The sequence below is a fragment of the Musa acuminata genome, chromosome BXJ1-2 (genome assembly GCF_036884655.1).
Source record: "Musa acuminata AAA Group cultivar baxijiao chromosome BXJ1-2, Cavendish_Baxijiao_AAA, whole genome shotgun sequence".
NCBI lineage: Eukaryota > Viridiplantae > Streptophyta > Magnoliopsida > Zingiberales > Musaceae > Musa > Musa acuminata.
The window spans coordinates 22,136,645-22,155,230 of record NC_088328.1 but is presented as its reverse complement, the minus strand read 5'-3'; the positions used below and the strand labels follow the sequence as shown (position 1 = coordinate 22,155,230).

Genomic DNA, 18,586 nt, shown 5'->3' with positions numbered 1-18,586 from the left:
CCCCGAACAACAAAAAGGGGGGAAAGGAAAAATATGTACCGACGAGTCTACAAAAAGGGCTGTCATCAAAAGGGACTTCATCCGGCATGTCGACGCCCATGTCCTCGGGGAAGGAGTCGAAAGGATCCTCCGCGACCTCCAGGTCGGGGTGGCGCGCCATAAAGCGGGCAAGGGCAATCCGGTACCCATACTCGTATGAAACTCGCCCGGTCCAAACAAGGCCAAGCTAAAAGCCCGAGGATGCCTTGTAGTCCTCGATTAATTTCTTGTCCTTCTTCGGCCTCTGGCGAATCTCGACGGTTAGGGCCTCGGCGGCCCCCCGTGCTTCAGCACGCGACTCCTCCAACCGACGGACCAGCTCGATCGACTCCCCCCTTGCCGAACGAGCCTCGGCCATCGACGCCTTCAGATGCATCTGAAGCTCCTTATTTTTCTCCTCGGACACCTTGAGCTCGGAACGTAGGCGCGTCGCCTCTGCGTCCAAGTCCGAGGCACGCTGCTCGGCTGCCGCGACCACCTCAGGAGCCGCCCCGGCTCGGACCTCCTCCACCTGCTTCCGGAGGTCGGCATTTCGGTCACTCAAGAGGTCGACGACTCACCCCGCATCGCGAACGCGGTCCATCAGTGCCGCGACATAGTGAGTGCCCTACAGATAAACGAGCTAAAACAAGAGCTGTCCAGAACACCCACAACCGAACCGACAGAACGACACTCACCCATAGCAGCGACTTAGCAGACCTGGCAAGAATAACCTACGAGGGCAAAGTATACAGATCCCGAGCTATATCGTGATGAAGCCCTCCGCGGACAAACCCAGCCGCGGAATCACCGTCAGCCCACACCCGGTTGCCCCGGGAAAGGCCTTCCCAACGGGCCGTCAGCTGGTCGGAGGGTTCGCCCGGAGGGCAAAGTAACGCTTGAGTCGTCGGTCTTCTCGAAAACTAGCGATCCACGAAAGGGTTCGACCCCTGGATTTTTGAACAGACCAAAGGTTACTCAGGCCAGCCACACCTCCCACAACATAGCGTAACAGACCCAATCGAAGTAGCCCCTCGGCAGCAGCCGCCTGTGTCTTACTCTTCGGCCTTGTGTCGCCCGAAATCGCGCCTGCGCGGCCTACTCGCCCGATTTCAGCTCCTCAGCAGCAGCCGCCTGCGTCGTGCTCTTCGGCCTCATGACGCCCGAAACCACGCCTGCGCGGCCCGCTTGCCCGAGTTCAACTCTTCGGTCCGCCCGCATGAGTCGTGCTCCTCGGCTGCACGCCATCCGAGGCCACGCCTACATAGCCAACTCGCCCGAGGGGGCCACCACCCCTACGGCCGGACCCAATCCGACCTGCGAGTCATTCTTCGAGGTCCCTCGGCCACTCGCTACCCAGCGCCATAACGGCTCACCCGACCTTCCTCGATTGCCAAGCGCCACGATCTCCACGCCTGGAGCGGCGAACCAGCCTTCGACAAACGGAGAAAGTTCTTTAAAACTGAAGCCATGCGTGACACCCTCCTTTACGGCAACTGACGTATAGCTTCTTTTGGGGGGGGAGTATGATAAGGGTAATAATTACGACAAGACTTGCGTGACACCCGCTGACGCCTCGCGCCCCTGTTGGGCTAACACCGCATGATTGACACGGGTCGTAACGCCAACCGAGCCCCATTAACGACCGCTCAGGCTCGACTCCACACGCTACGCCAATAGCGATGTCAGACGTCATCAGGTACGATCCTGCCCCCTGCGAGCAGGCACATCAGGTAACACCGAGCTTCCCTATAAATACCCTCTCGTTCATCAGAAAAGGGGAGAAAGAAACAGTCACACAAAAATACTTCTTCATCTAAAACTCCACTCCACATCACTAACTTAATCATCAGAGGGGTTGGGTCGAGCATCCCGACCCGACCTGTGTGCAGGGACGAAGGCGAGGCGCTTCTCTCCGGGCGCGTTGGCAAGGAACCCCCTCCCAAAGGAATCAGCGACCCGTCATCCGGACTCGAACCAAACCACGTCGGCCCCGAGGCCACGGCTAAAAAGTTGTTTACACCAACAATAATGATGATTTTATTTTTATATACTAGCATATTTTAAAAAAACTTATAGTTTGAGAATTTCTCAAAGAGTGGCCCTTCTTTCGTAAATATATTATTTTGCTCATGCCTTTGAGGCATATACCAATGCTCCCGTCTTCATCTTCATGTGCTTTCTCCTCACCCTTTATTGATACCTTTGTTCCTTTCGATTGTATTCGCCTCCTCCTATGCATGAAAACCTCTTAACCCTTCGCTTGTTGCTCTTGTCCCCTCTTCACTTTCTCTATCGTCTATGCACTTTGCTCATGTTTTCACCTGTAACCTCATTTGGTGAGGATGACAAGTATAACGAACAAAATGAAGTGGGAGGGGCTACATGTGAAGGTCACAAGGAGGGGACGAGAGTAATGGGTCGAGGGTGAAAGGGTCAGGTATTGAGTCGACCAGGGACAAAATCATATTTTATAAAGGAAGATGCGAGCTTTGGAAATTTTTGAAAATGAAAATGCACTATGCGAGCTAGGGGGTGGCGATCGATGATAGTAACCTACGATTACATAAGATGTGAAGAAAGGAAAAAAATTAAAAATTAGGTGAGGCGGGAGGGTTGAAAATAGAAAATTAATATTTTATTATTTTTTATGAAATTATAAACAGTTAGAGATCGTCCATTTATATATATATATATATATATATATATATATATATATATATACACAAAGCTCTTTGATTTATTATTGGCTATGGAAACCGGTCCTACTCCCGCTGAAATGTCGATGTCATCCATTCCTTAGAATCAAATTATACTCTAAATATTTTTTTTAAAAAATAAATATATTATTTATTAATGTGTTTTTATTATACTCATTTATGGCATCATATGGCAACCTCATGTTGCCTCCAAAACCCTAATTAAAGCCCTTTTCTCTGCCTTTTGCACATCGTTCACTGTACTCCTTTGTAGTTTTCGGGCTTGTCAATAGTATTTTTATTTTTTTGTTTTTATACCACCGTGTGCGGATCGTGGAATGTCTACCCGAAAACTGAGGAGCGCAGTGAACGACGTGTAAGAGGTTTAGAAAAGGGCTTTAGAAACGGTTTTGGAGCCAACAAGAGCCAGCCACATGGCAACACGAGTGATGCCCACGTAGCAACAATGGTTACTCACTTGGGCCCCGTCGAGAAGCATGCAACGAAACACCGCTTCTCGCCACGTGGCACAACACGCAACGAGGGTGCGATGACGGTAATAAAGTCGTAAGGGTAGAATGGTATTTTCAGTATTTTTCAATTAATATCTTTAACAATCCCTCACTATATATATATATATATATATATAGAGAGAGAGAGAGAGAGAGAGAGAGGGAGAGAGAGAGAGAGAGAGGGAAACTCGATCTCGAAGATTGGCACGCTTACCAGCGAATCATGTGCGGGACCAAGTCCTGTGTCAGGCCATGCTCTGACGTGATCTGGCCAGCATAATACCAACAAAGCCGTCCCTGGCAAGTCAACCCATGTTTGACCTCCAAAGTCCACCTATGGTCTCTGTCTACCTCCGAGCCGTCACCCTGACAAGATGTTGCGGAAACAATGGCTGTTCTGGTGGCCGGACACCGACTGCTCCATGACCAACGCAAACGCATGCATGCGTGCATGGATGCTTCTTTGTTGTATAATGTAACTTGGTTTTCGTACATATGCCAACAACATCTGTAGAATACTAACAATTGCTACAATTTCTTCCTATGTATCTGATCTCTTTTCTCGCTCTTCATCTTGCCATGAATCTGTTTATCATACTGTGTTGGCGTCGATGAAGCTTAGGATCTGTTGGACCGAGTTTGCGATGTCCTCCGCAATGCATCTGGTCTCGCTTGCAGTCTGTCATGGGAGATGTGAGCTCGAGTGGAAGAGGAGGAAGAGAGAAGAACCGATCGTGTTTACCTTGGCGTTGAAGGAGTAGAAGACGGTTGGCTCGGTGGTGCTGATGTTGGTGTGGAGAATGGCGAACTGTAGGTCCTCGAGAGCGGCGATGGTCGTGATGAGCTGCCCTGGCCGGCGACGAGAGAGGATCTTGATTATGGCGTCGCAGCCCAGAAGCCTGACCTCGATGTCGGCGAGGCAGGACTTGTTCTCCGCCGTCTCCTTGCGGAGGCCGCCGCCTGGGTCGATGTCGAGGAGCTTGACTTGGTCGGCGTCGGGGAAGGGGAGGGGTGGATAGAATGGCTGCTGGTTGGGCAGCGGAGGGGCGTCCATCGCCGATCTTGGAGCTTCACCACCGCCGAAGAGCCTTCGTCTCTTTTGGGACTCCAAGCATTGCAGGAGTTGCTCCAACTCCTTCACGAACACGATGGCTCCTCCGGCAATGAGAGACGTGAGCACGCGGAGATGCTCGTTCATCTGCCTGCTCCGGTTGCGTTCCACCGCCATGGCTCTCCGCCTCCCCGATATTAAGGTTTTGAGGGTCAGAGATCTTCCTATCTCTCCATCAAATGTAAATTGATATGATTCATTAGCATCGGTTGTTGGAATTCTGAAAAAGTGGTAAATGGTTCATCATTTTAAAGATAGTAAAAACATCTAAGAATTCTGAACCTACAGATATATGCCATCTCTTTAGGTGATTTATCAGAAGATTTAGATATATCATGAGGATACCTAAAGTTATAAAGCAGGTTTCTAGTTATTCATCCCACCTAGCAATGTTTGTCCTATTAAACCCTTCAAGAGTTAAAATGAGATGCAAAATAAGACCCAAAAACCTTGTTGTTGTCATTCTTCATTGGCAAAGCTGAAAAATAAGTTGTCTATTATTTTTATTTCAAATTTTAAAATATTTATTATGTAATTCTTTCAGCCCAACAAGATGGCACAATATATATATATATATATATATATATATATATATATATATATATATATATATATATATATACTAAATTTAAGAACAAATAAATCATATTCAAATTATAAAAATATATATAATGATTATTTTATTTTTATATACTAGCATATTTTAAAAAAACTTATAGTTTGAGAAATTCTCAAAGAGTGGCCCTTCTTTCGTAAACATATTATTTTGCACATGCCTTCTAGGTATATACCAATGCTCCCGTCTTCATCTTCATGTGCTTTCTCCTCATCCTTTATTGACACATTTGTTCCTTCCGATTGTGTATTCGCCTCCTATGCATGAAAACCTCGTCACCCTTCGCTTGTTGCTCTTGTCCCCTCTTCACTTTCTCTATCGTCTATGCACTTTGCTCCTGTTTTCACGTGTAACCTCATTTGGTGAGGATGACAAGTATAACGAACAAAATGAAGTGGGAGGGGCTACATGTGAAGGTCACGAGGAGGGGACGAGAGCAATGGGTCGAGGGTGAAAGGGTCATGTACTGAGTCGACCAGGGACAAAATCATATTTTATAAAGGAAGATGCGAGCTTTGGAAATTTTTGAAAATGAAAATGCACTATGAGGATTTCTTAAAACTAGAGATTTTTTTAGAATTATATTTTTGTTTAGGAGATTATTATCTAAAACCTTCGCTTTACAATTTATAATTTTATTTTAAAATATTATAATATCTTAAAACTATCCTTTCGTTAATGAACATAAATGAATAGTTTTAAGAATTACGAGTGAAATCAAAGCGCGAGCTCGGGGGTGACGATTGATGACAGTAACCTACGATTACATAAGATGTGAAGAAAGGAAAAAAAAAATAAAAAATTAGGTGAGGCGGGAGGGTTGTAAATAGAAAATTAATATTTTATTATTTTTTATGAAATTATAAACAGTTAGAGTAGAGTATATATATATATATATATATAGCTCTTTGATTTATTATTGGCTATGGAAACCGGTCCTACTCCCGCTGAAATGTCTATGTCATCCATTCCTTACAATCAACTTGTGAAGTTGCTTCCACCCAATCCCTTCCTCGATGTGATGATCCAAGAACTCGAGCAAAATGGCGATCACCCGCTCCACAATCACCATGACTCCCTCCGGACTCTTTCTCCTCTTCCTCTTCGCCACCACTGCATCGCCCGCACCCATCGCCCTCCCCCTTTCGACGAGCTCGAGATGGGTCGTCGACGGTGAGGGACGGCGGGTGAAGCTGGCGTGCGTGAACTGGGCGGCCCACCTCGAGCCGGCAGTGGCCGAGGGGCTGAGCAAGCAGCCCCTGGACGCCATCTCCAAGAGCGTGGCCGCTATGGGGTTCAACTGTGTCAGGCTCACCTGGCCTCTCTACCTGCTCACCGACTCCTCGTTCGGGTCGGTCACCGTCCGGCAGTCGCTGGAGCGGCTCGGCCTCGCGGAGTCGGCCGCCGGCGTCCGCGTCAACAACCCCGGCCTGCTTGACCTCACCCTTGTCCAGACCTTCCAGGTCAGCCAAACTTATATTTGGTTAGATTCATGCGCTTCCCTCAATAATTGAGCCACCTGTTGCATGTTTGATGCTGGTTTTCCCCAATATTAGTTTTGATAGGTTAGCATTAATGCTAGATTTATATTTCTTTCAAGAAAGTATCCTTCTTTATTCCCATAAGCTCTCGAAACAAGGGAGCTCAGAATTCTTTTCAAGGTTAGATGGGAAATGTCTGCTCCAAGTAGAAGGTATGCTTCTGGCCCTGCCATAATTACTCCTGTCTCTCTCTTAATTTAGAAAACTTTGGACTTGAAGCGGAAATAGGCATACAAAATGTTTCTAATCACTGTTTGATCTTTGATAGGATTAATGCAAGTTACTAAACACAGTTCAGAGAAATCCTGACAGTTTGATCTTTTTCTCTCTTGATTTGGAGGAAAAAAATATTTAAGAAACCTGTAACTTAGTTTCATGAATAACAATTTTTCCTCTTTGGTTAGCCCCATTTCATCTCGGTAGCTGGGAAGATCTGAATTTAAGCACCATTTCCATTTCCTGAATGGCTATTAATCCTATTATTCTTCCGGTAATGTAATTAGAAATTGCTACATATCAACTGGTATCTTTGCGTGTAATTAGTGGTTGATAATGGGAACCTCTGAACAATGCAGTCACATCTTGTAAAATATTGGGAGTGTTGTGATGGTATCAGCTTGAAACTGTAGTCAATCTTTTGCTACCAAAAAAAGGATTCTGAACTTTCAGATCCTTACACCAAGATGAGGATTTTTTGGCTGTTTCAAAAACTGAACAATCCATTTAGGGTATTATTGGAACTTCCAAATTTTCAGTGAGAGCTTTACTCAATTAGATTTGGCAGGTTTGGCAACTTAAACACTTTTATGTGCACAAATTAGGGCCTATATAGTTACGGCTCGTGTAAACTACCTTATGTTTCCTAGTCTACAGTTCAACACCTAAATCTTGTGCTTACATTATAGCTGTTTATGTTACAGAACTCTGTGCTTTAATCATGCTCTAAAGACATGCACACCACGCTGTACATTTTACAAAAGTTGTTCCCTCAAAATCATTTTTAGAGTGTTTTCCTCCACATTAAATTTAATTTAATTTTTTTTAAATGCAACAGGCTGTTGTCTCGAATCTAGCCAGCAACAGCCTCATGGTGATACTGGACAATCAGATAAGTAAGCCAGGCTGGTGTTGCAGCAAGTATGATGATAACGGCTTCTTTGGGGACAAGTATTTTGACCCTGATGAATGGTTGAGAGGTCTGGAAATGATGGCAACAATGTTCAACAGCTCAACAAGTGTGGTTGGCATGAGCTTGAGGAATGAGCTCAGAGGGCCAAAGCAAAACATTAGCCTCTGGTACAGGTAAAGAATTCTAATAAGTCTATTATTTGGAAAAATCATAATGTTTAAGAAATAACCTTTTTCTTCTTCCTTATTAAAACTTAGGTACATGCAAAGAGGTGCAGAGATCGTACATTCAGCAAACCCGGACATTCTTGTCATACTATCAGGTCTAGATTATGACAAAGACCTCAGCTTCCTGTCTGAAAAACAAGTGAATTTAAGTTTCACCAAGAAGCTTGTTTTTGAGTACCATTGGTATGGATTCTCAGATGGTGGTGACTGGGGGAGTCAAAATCCTAATGAAGTTTGTGCAATGGTGATTGGTAACATCACTAGAAAAGGAGGGTTCTTATTAGAGCAAGGGTGGCCCTTGTTCCTATCTGAGTTTGGGATTGATCAAAGAGGAGTAAATGAGGCTGACAACCATTTCCTCAGCTGCTTTCTGAGTTTTGCGGCTGAAAAGGATATAGATTGGGCTCTTTGGGCATTGCAAGGAAGTTATTATATCAGAGAAGGGCAATTAGGACTAGATGAGACATATGGAGCTCTGAGTTGGGACTGGTGCAAGGCTAGGAATTCCAGCTTTATTCAGAGACTTTCTGCGATACAATCTCCCTTTCAAGGTAAACACTTACCTGGTCCATGAATCACTTTAAACAGTAAAGACTGAATTAATAGTGGGTTATGATTGTGAACATCTTTGCAAAATGCTGCTACTTTAGAGCAGTGCTGATCGTATTAACAGCAACAACTTCTTTCCTTTATGATGCAGGTCCTGGTCTTTCTAAAAGTTCACCATATAACATGATTTTCCATCCGTCAACTGGACTTTGCATTGTGACAAATTCTCAACTCAAGCAGCTTCAGTTGGGCCAATGTGCAGAATCAACTGCCTGGCGCTACACCAGACAGAAAAAACTAATGCTAAGAGGCACCAAATATTGCTTGCAACCTGAAGGTGTGAGCAAACCAGCAAAGCTGGGATTCGGTTGCAAGGTCTCCAGTGCAAAATGGCATCTGATATCCAGCTCCAAGATGCATATTTCATCCAATCTCACCAACAATGGCAACAATGTGTGCTTGGACATTGATGACAATGGTACTATCATGACAAATCAATGCAAGTGCCTAAGCCTAGATGGAACTTGCAATCCTGGTAGCCAGTGGTTCAAGATCATCAGAAGCAGTAGGGAAGTAAATGACCAAATCTTTAAGCGCTGTCGATCTCAATTTGCGCAGGTGGAACAATTATATCCTGTTGATTGGAGAAAACATAGGAATTCCCTTGCATGACTAATATGTATGGAGCAATAAATATATGCTTATACTATCGCTTCGTTGGTCACCATCATTATCTTTTTTTGGTATCCTGGTAATATTGTTCCCTAGCATGACAAATATGTTTGGAGCAATAAATTTATGCTTTTACTATTGTTCTATGTTCACCATCAGCATCTTTTTTCTTAGTTTTAGTTTGTACATGACACCAACTTTCTGAATTGATTACATAACAATACCAGTACCAAACACTGCAATACTGAAGTAAATTAGTCAAACAATTTTATCCTCTGTATCAAATTAATTCATATTTAACTGAACGAAACAAATAGTATAATCATCACAAAACCTCACTGGATACATGCCTATTCCTGTTAGGATTTAATGTGCTACTGTATTTTATTTCTATACAGAAACTAACAGCAGTTTAAGGTAATGATGCAGGTTCAGACTTTCTAAGAGTACCATCACACACAGGTAGAGACTTTTTAAGAATACAGAGTCCTCTTTCCTCATTTGAGTTCAGTGCCCTGCAAGGAGCTTGGAGAACAGCACCTGAAAACTCTGCAGATGGCTTGCCAGGTCATATAATTATAGCTACACTTCCTAAATTTAGGATTAAAACTGTTATAAATGACTGACTGGCTACTTTTATGGTGGGTTATCGATTACACTTTTTCTTTCACAAGCTTTGTGCATAGTGGCAACCAAGAACTTATGATGGTTGTTGTGATTGTGATTGATCATTTGGCAGGTTACTTCATATCCTACTATAGTATCAGTTTCACAATCAAAGGTAAGTTTTGATATGGCCCAGTTTCTTGATATCATTTAGATGAGAAGACAGAAATTGATGTGAACTCACAGTTTTGATATGACTAGTTTTTATGAATACCAACTCTCAGAAAAACTTGGTGAATTTTGTTTTGCTAGTGTAAATGAGATCGATTGCTTTGAGTATTTTAAGCATATAGTTGAGTAATTTTAGGTCACAAGAGATTGTTCATGTAAAAAATTAATAATACTTGAAGATAGAATTAATTATAAACTATTCTTCGTAATTAGTTATCTTTAACTTCTTGATTTTTATATTTTTAAAAATTATATTAGGATACTTATACTTATCAAAATAAAATATTTAGATTCTTATACAGAATTAAAAAGATAATATTATAGAATTAAAAAAAATTAAAAATTATTGTAATAATAAGGTTATTTATTTTAATTTTATGAATATAGAGATCTTAATGTAATTTATAAAAATATAAGATTCGAGATACTAAATATAGTTAATTACAGGAAATAATATGTAACTAATCTAGTATAAATATGTGTAGCTCTACTAATTTATCATATTGGTATTGAATTATATACTGATATATTAATATCCTTCTTAGTGATTGGTGGAATTTAGATTTGATTCCTTATTTTCAGCAAAAAGAAAATATCAGGAATTTTCACCTCATATCAGATGGTGATAGTGTTTCTTTCTAAAATTTACGTGGATAAAGCTTCATGATCTGCATGCATGCAAACAACTGAGACTTCACGACAACATAACTGGCAATTTACTGCACGGCTTTGGCTGTTAGTGTTGGATCTGCGCCAGCATCGTCCTCACCTCCTTGCTGTCTGGCCGCACCTTGGGGTCGTCCATGGTGCAGAAGATGGCGATCCGTAGCACCAGCAGCATCTGCTCCTCGTACCCGTTCCCCAGCAGTTTGGGATCCACGGCGGCCGCCACCGGGTTCCCCGTGTTCATCACGTTCCTCAGCCACCGCACCAGGCTGATCTCATCGGTGTCCTGGAAGAAGTTGTCGGACGGCATTCTCCCCACCACCAGCACCGCCAGGATCACCCCGAAGCTGTATATGTCGCACTTGGCCGTGAACCGCAGCGTCTGCCCGTACTCCGGCGAGATGTAGCCCAGCGTCCCTGCCACCTTGGAGGCGGTGATGTGGGTGTTGGCGTCCGGCATCTCCTTGGCCAGCCCGAAGTCCGCGATCCGCGCCTCCATGTCGTCGTCCAGCAGTATGTTGGCCGGCTTGAGATCGCGGTGGATGATCTGGGGCTTGTGGTGGACGTGGAGGTATTCGAGGCCGGCAGCGACGCCGAGCGCCACCCGGTACCTCGTCAGCCAGTCGAGCTCCCGCTCGCCGTCGCGCACCTGGCGGAGCACCCCCTCGAGGCTGCCGTTCTTCATGTACTCGTAGATGAGGTAGTGGCAGTCGGGGCGGATCATGTGGGCGAGCAACGGCAGCAGGTTGCGGTGGCGGATGTGGCCCACGGTCTGGATTTCCGATCGGATCTGGCGCATCCACTTGTCCAGCTGCCGGCTCTCCTCGTCGGAGGTCGGCTCGCCGCCGTTGGGATTGTGCTTTATGATCTTCTTGATGGCGATGACCGTGCCCGGCTGGTCCGGCTTCTTGGGGTCAGCGGGGAGCTGGGCCTTGTAGACCTCGCCGCACCCGCCCCGGCCGATGATCTCCAGGGCGGCGAGCCCGTCGTCTTTTTCCAGGAAGGCCAGATCCTCGGCGCTCCTGATGTGCTTGGAGCTGAAGATGGAAGGGCCGCCAGGGTTCTTGTACCTCCCGCGGATGTAGTTCAACAACAGCCGGAAGAGCAGGGAGAGGACGGCCCCGGAGAGGATGCCCGTGATCGAGCCCGTGATGAACCCCACGATCCAGTTCCTCACGAGGCGCTTGCGACTGTGGTGGCGGTGGTGTCCCGACGAGGAAGAGTTTTTCGACGATGGGGATGGAGCGAGAGCTGGTGTGCTGGTGGTTGAATTCTTGGCATGGGTGGAGTTGCGATTCCCTGGGGTGGTGGTCTCGGCTAAAACATATCGCTTCGGGATAAGACTCCGGCGGAGAGCGAGACGAGAAGACGGACGAGAAGGGAGGTCGCCATGGAAGAGGCCGACGTTGCCGGAGAGGTCGAGGAAGCGAAGCTTCTTGGAGGCAGAGAGGGACAGGGGAACGCGGCCAGAGAAGAGGTTGTTGGACAGGGAGAGGCGCTCGAGGTTAGGGAGGAGAGCGAGGAAGGAGAGGTCGCCGGAGAGGCGGTTGTCGGAAAGGTCGAGGACGCGGAGGTCGGGGAGTGCGGAGATCTCGCGGGGGACGTAACCGGAGATGCGGTTGCGGCGGAGGTCGAGGACGCGGAGGGCGCGGCACAGGGCGAGCTCGCGGGGGAGGGAGCCAGCGAGGCCGTTGTTGGGAAGATCAAGCTGGCGGAGGGAGGAAAGGTTACCGACGGCGGCGGAGAGGGAGCCAGTGAGGCGGTGGGAGGGGAGCGAGACGCGGACGGCGGCGCCGCCGGCCTCGCACGTGACGCCAGGGTGGCGACAAGGGTGGTCGAGCCCCCGGGTGGTTAGGCCGAGGTCAGAGAGCACTCGGAGGAGGGGGCCTGAGCCGTCGGAGGAACTGACGGCGGATATGGAGGCGAGGAGGAGGAGGAGGAGGAGGAAGAATGGTCGAATTGGGACGGACGCTCCCGCCATGGCGCTGGCTCGATGAGCCGTGTACGAGAGCGAAGTGGTGGAATAAATGGGACAGGTGATGTGGAAACTAGGGGTGGTGGGGCCGGCTGCTGAACGGTGGCGGCCGCTGGTCCTCAGAAATCGGACGGATGAGATCAGAAGCAAGACTTCTACGCGAGTACAGGAAGTCAACATTTGACCCAGAACGCGAAGTCTTTTGTGGTCAAAGGAAGCCACGTCGAAGTTACTTGCCGTCTTCGCCCCGCCCACCTCTTAAAGCAATAGACGTGGGCCCTCCTCCTTCTGTGGCTCCGCCGATGCTACGCTTTGTGGGTCACGTATTGTATCGGCACTGTTTGACTGGTCTACGGCGACCTTCCGAGTTCCATCGGACGGCCGCGGAACGGTGGTTGAAGTCACCGTCAACGGTGTGCCAGTAGGAGTCACCATGATCTTGTGCGTTCCCACTTAAGTTCCTGACTCTACTTTCTTCTTGACCGTGAAATCTGACAATTCATACTCACACATACTAATCGCAAATTGTTTTAAGCTTAAATTAAATCATATGTCCATTAATATAACGATCCAATCAAACGAGATAACCAACCTATTAACTTATTATCTTATGGAACTTAAACTATTAGAGACAGTGGTCATCACTACGTCTGCTTGTGACGATTGATAATTAAGGAAAAAAAAAGAGATATATTCGAAATGATCACCGCATGAGACTAAGTCCAAAGCAATAGATTAAGCTTTTTAATTTGATCCGATGAGACTTGTTGATTTCCAAGTCTTCCTTCACGAAAAATCACACGTTTAGTGAGGAAAATGAAGTCAATACATTTTGAGATGGCAATTTTGACTCTGTGTGTGTGGAAAATGAAGTCTATATATATATATATATATATATATTATTGGTCTAGATTGAGGAGGCGGTCGAGTCTAATCAGATCCAACCCAGAATTTGGGCTCCGATGAGGGCTTGATTGGGCCGGTTCGGTTCGGCTCGGCTTTGTAAGTCAAACCCGTGTCAAGAAACCTTCGCCTCACCTCGGTCTCTTCTTTCCCACCTTTCTACGCATCAACTCGGAGCGAAGAACGCCCAGGAAGAAATCGAGGAAGCGACGCCCCAAAGCTCCGAGATTTTCTTTCGAAGCTTAGCCTTGGAGAGATGTAAGCAAACCGCAAGCCGTTCGGTATCTTTTTGTTTGTTAGAGTTCTGTTTTTTGTGAGTATTTTCCGATCTCCAGGAGACGGGATGAGGTCGGGAGGGCGGCGATCAAGCGCGCCATCAGAGCCCTCCGGAAGCGGCATTTGCTCGAGGAAGGCGCCCACGCTCCGGCTATTAAGGCCCTCTCCAGACCCCTTGTAGCCCAGGTACCTTTGGTTGTTTGTTAGTTGATAACCCTTGTTAATTTTGGTTCTTCATATAGATTTGAACGATGAGATCATAACCAGTATTAATTATAGAGGCATGTGAACTCCGTGGAATCGAAGTATACATGCACAAAGGGTGTTTGATTTTTGTCCTAAAAAGGGCAAAATTTGAAACCAAAAAATGATTAGACTCTTGATTTTGACATAGTGCAAAATCGCATTAGACTCTTGCTTATGTATTGTTTAGTTTCTAGGCTATAGGTAGCTGATGCTTAGTTAATGTGATGCTTCCCACGTTGACCTACTTAAAGTTCAAAAGATTTAGATGTGGCTACAATAGTTTCGCATGGCACATCTCTTGCTATTGCAGCTCCATCGCCTGCTTGTTTATTGAAGGCGTTTGTCTTAACTACCTCACATGCTTCCTCATCTCTTTTTCAACTTCAGGAAAAACTCTTGTCATCTTGTCTCACTGCATTAACCTCTCCATCCATCATAAATCATATCTCTAATGCAATCCTTATGGAGATTGACCTCCACCAACCTCAACTGAGATCGAGATGCCTATTCTAAGCTCATTCTCTGAAAGGTTATGTCTGTCAAGGGGCTTATATCAATATTCACATCTTTCATAACTAGTTGGTTGGAATTGGAGAGAGTCAGGAAGAGGAGTGGGAAGGATGGAGGATGAGGTTAGGAAGTGCACTGCTGGCAGGGCTTTTTGGTTAGAGAATGGGGCATAATATTTATACAAGTCAGAAGTGTCCCAACGGGATGTTATGGTCAGTTTGCGTTAACATCTCAACATACATTGGGAAATAAGATTATAACTAATAAGATTATTAGTTATACATTGGGCATAATATTTATACAAGTCAGTAGTGTCCCAACTGGATGTTATGGTCAGTTTGCATTAACATCTCAACATACATTGGGAAATAATATTATAACCAAGGTATGCAATACCGTACTGTAACGGTGTTTCGAGGTTGGCTCGGTACGGTATGGTACTGGCATACCGAGCGGTACACCAGGGCGTACTGAGCGGTACACCAGGGTGTACCGAACAGTTATATATATATATTTTCTTTACTGTAGCACTGTAGCACTGCTACAGTGTAATACTGTAGCACTATAGCACGTTCCGTCCGGTACCGGGCGGTCCGCGTGCCAGTATGCCATTGGATTGGTACGTACCGCCCATACCAGGCGGTACCATTCTGTCACGGACTTAGCTGGTTTTGCCTAAGTCGTGCGGCACCCTTGCGTGTCCGTCCGCAAAGGTCAGCCTCCCCGAAGCCTCCCATGTCCCTTAGGACCCACAAAAGAGAGAACGAGTTAGAGAAAATGTCTCATTCGGGATCCACAAGCAAACATTTCCGAAAACACTTCATAGACAAAGCAAATTACAAACAGACTTTACAAGCTCTGAACAGTTGCACAACAAAAGGTACAATGGTCCACTACAGACCGAATAAAATGAGACTATTAAGCCTTCGGCTGTCTCTCTACATGCTAGTCAAAGTATGAACATACCAAAAGACACGGACATACATAAGCATTACATCAAACATCCTATTTCGAAGTTTGTCCGTGACAATTCGGTACTGCATACCATGATTATAACTAATAAGATTATTAGTTATACATTGGGCATAATATTTATACAAGTCAGTAGTGTCCCAACTGGATGTTATGGTCAGTTTGCGTTAACATCTCAACATACATTGGGAAATAATATTATAACTAATAAGATTATTAGTTATACATTGGGCATAATATTTATACAAGTCAGTAGTGTCCCAACTGGATGTTATGGTCAGTTTGCGTTAACATCTCAACATACATTGGGAAATAAGATTATAACTAATAAGATTATTCAATAGTCCTGAGATAATTTTTACCAGCGTTAGCCATGAATTATTGATCTGGTTTTGTACCCATTCTATTATTCTTGATGAGGTCCTACCTAGCGTATTGAATTTAATCTTAAATGACACTTGTTCTATTGCTATGTTACACTACGTTGGCTATTCAGTGGTTGATGACTTAAAGAAAAAAAATATTTTCTTTGATGGCAATCTTATTTTTCTTTCTTCATTGAGTATCTTGTATTGTGAAGCATTAACCTCTAGCAGGGATTAGAGTGGAAGGAAAAAGTTGAAAACCTTGAAGTGGAGTTGCAACACTGTTACAAAGCTCATGCACAGTTGTCTGAACAGCTTGTGGTGGAAGTTGCAGAGTGCAGAACATCTAAAGCTCTTGTTCAAGAGAAAGAAGAATTGATCAGGAATTTGCAATATGACATCTCTCAAGCAAGGTTTCCTTTTATACATCTGGTATCTTACATGTTTAATTAAATGCCTCTTCATTGAGCAAAGTAAAATTAATGTTCACTTCATAAAACCAAAAACTTCAGGGAAGAAAACCTACAACTTAAGCAGGATCTCTATGAAAAGACACAAGCCTTGGATTTGTTAACGAGTGAAAGCCAGTCACTTAAACTGCAACATGAGGAGATTAGATTGAAGTTGAAAAAAGCCGAAACTGAGAACAAGGATTTAATTGATCGTTGGATGCTGGAGAAGATGAATACTGCAGAAAAGCTGAATGAGGTACTTTACATTCCTCTAGTGATAATTGCTTGCACTAGAGGAACTTTTTGTTCCTTTTGATTTGTCATTTGCATTACCAGCCTTATGAATGATTGTCTACTTCATATCGATAGGATTTGTTTTTCTCAGATATACCTTTCTCAAAATATTTATTAAATACTATGCCTATGCGAGGCACAATATCTTGGTTTTGTGTTAATGTAGATTGTATATAAAATTTGCTATTAGTGTTTTTTTTTTGTATATATATGTTAATTGGGTTAATATCTTTTGTGTTAATATTTTAATATGTTTTTTTTTGTGTTAATATCTTAGTTGATCAACTTATTTGTCTAGCTTTCCTTAAGTATTACAATAATAATAATTAACAAGCCATAATTTTCAACTATTTTGGTAGGTTATATGGATTCATTATCCTTCTACCATTAATCCTAATCAATTCACCTTGTATATGCATGACATCTGTAGGTATCCTTTGAACATTTGTACGCCATCTTAAACAGTTCTCCTGTAATATTTTATCCTTTATCAGGGCTATGTACCTAATGATTCTTGAATATTCTTTTTTATTCTATCTTTTCGCACATCTGCATAATTGCTTCAATTAATGACTACATTACCAACAAATCTTACACGGCCCTGAAAGTTATGGGAGGGTTAACTCTAGGAAATTGAGATTGTGAATGAAATCCTTCTGAGATGCAAGGAGGGGTTCTAGGCTGGGAGGTTGCATGTTGTTATCTTCAACCTTTAATTTCCTTTTTCATTGTTGCAGGCTAATTCACTATATGACGAGCTGATGCAACAGTTAAAGGCATCCAGCTCTGAACATATTGCAAGGCAACAAGTTGATGGGGTGGTTCGCCAAATGGAACCAGGATATGCAGACCATGTGGAATCAGCAATTCCAACTTCTTGCAGGCATACTATTCATGCCCATGATGGTGGATGTGGATCCATTCTGTTCCAACACAACTCGGATATGTTGATTAGTGGCGGTCAGGACCGAACAGTCAAGGTTTGGGATACAAGATCTGGGACACTGAGTTCTACTCTTCATGGTTGCCTTGGGTCAGTACTTGATCTTGCAATTACCCATGACAACAGATCTATCATTGCCGCCAGCAGCTCCAACAACCTGTATGTATGGCAAACTAGTTCTGGTCGGGTACAGCACACTCTCACTGGCCACACCGACAAAGTATGCGCGGTCGACACGAGCAAAGTTTCCAGCCGCAATGTAGTGAGTGCTGCTTATGATCACACCATGAAGGTCTGGGATCCAGTGAAAGGCTACTGCACCAGTACCATCATCTTCCAGAGCAACTGCAATGCCCTTTCCTACAGCATGGATGGACTGACCTTCTGCTCTGGTCATGTAGATGGGAACCTGCGAATATGGGACAGCAGAATGGGAAAAGCTGTAAGTGAAGTAGCTGCTCATTCGCAGGCAGTGACATCAATCTGTGTCTCGCGAAGTGGTAACTTGGTGTTGACAAGCGGCAGGGATAACTTGCATAACTTATTCGACTTGAGAACACTGGAAGTTTGTGGGACGTTCAAAGCCAATGGAAACCGAGTCGCATCTAATTGGAGCAGGTCTTGTATCAGTGCCGATGAGAACTTTGTCGCAGCTGGATCAGCTGATGGATTCATCTACATATGGTCGAGGGTAAAGGATAACATGCTAAGCGTTTTAGAAGGGCATTCTTCGCCAGTCCTCTCGTGCTCATGGAATGGGATGGGGAACACACTAGCTTCTGCTGATAAGAATGGAAATTTGTGTATATGGTGTTGATGGATTAATCTTGATAGGGAAATGTAAATGCTGTTCTACAATCTTTCAACTCCAAGTTGTCTAAATCAGTTGTTGATCAGATTGCTCGGTGAATTCTTGGCTGGATCTCGAATTTTTGTCTGATCTACATAGAAATCATCATCATTATAAAATAGTTGTCTGGGATAAGTGGAAATAAAAATATAGTATTTATAGGGATTTAATACTTATATATATTCATTGTTGAATAATTACATTATTGTCATGCCATTATTTC

At 44.4% G+C, this 18,586-nt stretch overlaps 4 protein-coding genes across 5 annotated transcripts; 2 read left to right on the top strand and 2 right to left on the bottom strand.

Annotated features, from left to right (window-relative positions):
- Nucleotides 1-226: 226 nt before the first annotated feature.
- LOC135611533 (transcription factor FAMA-like) lies at nucleotides 227-4,457 on the bottom strand. Its single transcript, XM_065107174.1, has 3 exons — nucleotides 3,972-4,457; nucleotides 3,828-3,908; nucleotides 227-550 (listed from the first exon to the last, which is right to left on the bottom strand). The coding sequence occupies exons 1-3, from the start codon at nucleotides 4,455-4,457 to the stop codon at nucleotides 227-229; spliced, it is 891 nt and encodes a 296-aa protein (XP_064963246.1).
- A 1,489-nt stretch (nucleotides 4,458-5,946) lies between these two features.
- LOC135598615 (glycosyl hydrolase 5 family protein-like) lies at nucleotides 5,947-9,798 on the top strand. Of its 2 annotated transcripts, XM_065092704.1 has the most exons (5): nucleotides 5,947-6,419; nucleotides 7,552-7,799; nucleotides 7,884-8,404; nucleotides 8,554-9,020; nucleotides 9,504-9,798. In XM_065092704.1, exons 1-5 carry the CDS (start codon nucleotides 6,000-6,002, stop codon nucleotides 9,516-9,518), a joined length of 1,671 nt encoding a protein of 556 aa, XP_064948776.1. In that variant the 5' UTR covers nucleotides 5,947-5,999; the 3' UTR covers nucleotides 9,519-9,798. The 2 variants fall into 2 exon arrangements, with proteins under 2 accessions (XP_064948776.1, XP_064948771.1); XM_065092699.1 differs by lacking the exon at nucleotides 9,504-9,798 and having other exon boundaries at nucleotides 8,554-9,212.
- Nucleotides 9,799-10,506: 708 nt separating this feature from the next.
- On the bottom strand, nucleotides 10,507-12,558 carry LOC135598612 (leucine-rich repeat receptor-like serine/threonine/tyrosine-protein kinase SOBIR1). The gene has a single exon (XM_065092689.1). The coding sequence runs from the start codon at nucleotides 12,556-12,558 to the stop codon at nucleotides 10,648-10,650; it is 1,911 nt and encodes a 636-aa protein (XP_064948761.1). The 3' UTR covers nucleotides 10,507-10,647.
- A 1,027-nt stretch (nucleotides 12,559-13,585) lies between these two features.
- Nucleotides 13,586-18,435, top strand: LOC103973154 (autophagy-related protein 16). Its single transcript, XM_009387649.3, has 5 exons — nucleotides 13,586-13,713; nucleotides 13,791-13,917; nucleotides 16,056-16,237; nucleotides 16,337-16,532; nucleotides 17,308-18,435. Coding segments are annotated over exons 1-5 (1,530 nt in total). The 5' UTR covers nucleotides 13,586-13,711; the 3' UTR covers nucleotides 18,331-18,435.
- The last annotated feature ends 151 nt before the right edge of the window (nucleotides 18,436-18,586 follow it).

Bases quoted from the DNA above. Each gene is read 5' to 3' on its own strand.
- LOC135611533 (XM_065107174.1), bottom strand. From the start codon at position 4,457: ATGGCGGTGGAACGCAACCGGAGCAGGCAGATGAACGAGCATCTCCGC. The intron at 3,909-3,971 runs GTAAACACGATC...CTCCCATGACAG, and splicing joins TCTACTCCTTCAACGCCAAG to ACTGCAAGCGAGACCAGATG. The intron at 551-3,827 runs GTATGATAAACA...CTCCGGAAGCAG, and splicing joins GCTTCATCGACGCCAACACA to GTGGAGGAGGTCCGAGCCGG.
- LOC135598615 (XM_065092699.1), top strand. From the start codon at position 6,000: ATGGCGATCACCCGCTCCACAATCACCATGACTCCCTCCGGACTCTTT. The intron at 6,420-7,551 runs GTCAGCCAAACT...TAAATGCAACAG, and splicing joins CCCTTGTCCAGACCTTCCAG to GCTGTTGTCTCGAATCTAGC. The intron at 8,405-8,553 runs GTAAACACTTAC...TTTATGATGCAG, and splicing joins GATACAATCTCCCTTTCAAG to GTCCTGGTCTTTCTAAAAGT.
- LOC103973154 (XM_009387649.3), top strand. The intron at 13,918-16,055 runs GTACCTTTGGTT...AACCTCTAGCAG, and splicing joins CCAGACCCCTTGTAGCCCAG to GGATTAGAGTGGAAGGAAAA. The intron at 16,533-17,307 runs GTACTTTACATT...TCATTGTTGCAG, and splicing joins CTGCAGAAAAGCTGAATGAG to GCTAATTCACTATATGACGA.
- LOC135598612 (XM_065092689.1), bottom strand. From the start codon at position 12,558: ATGGCGGGAGCGTCCGTCCCAATTCGACCATTCTTCCTCCTCCTCCTC.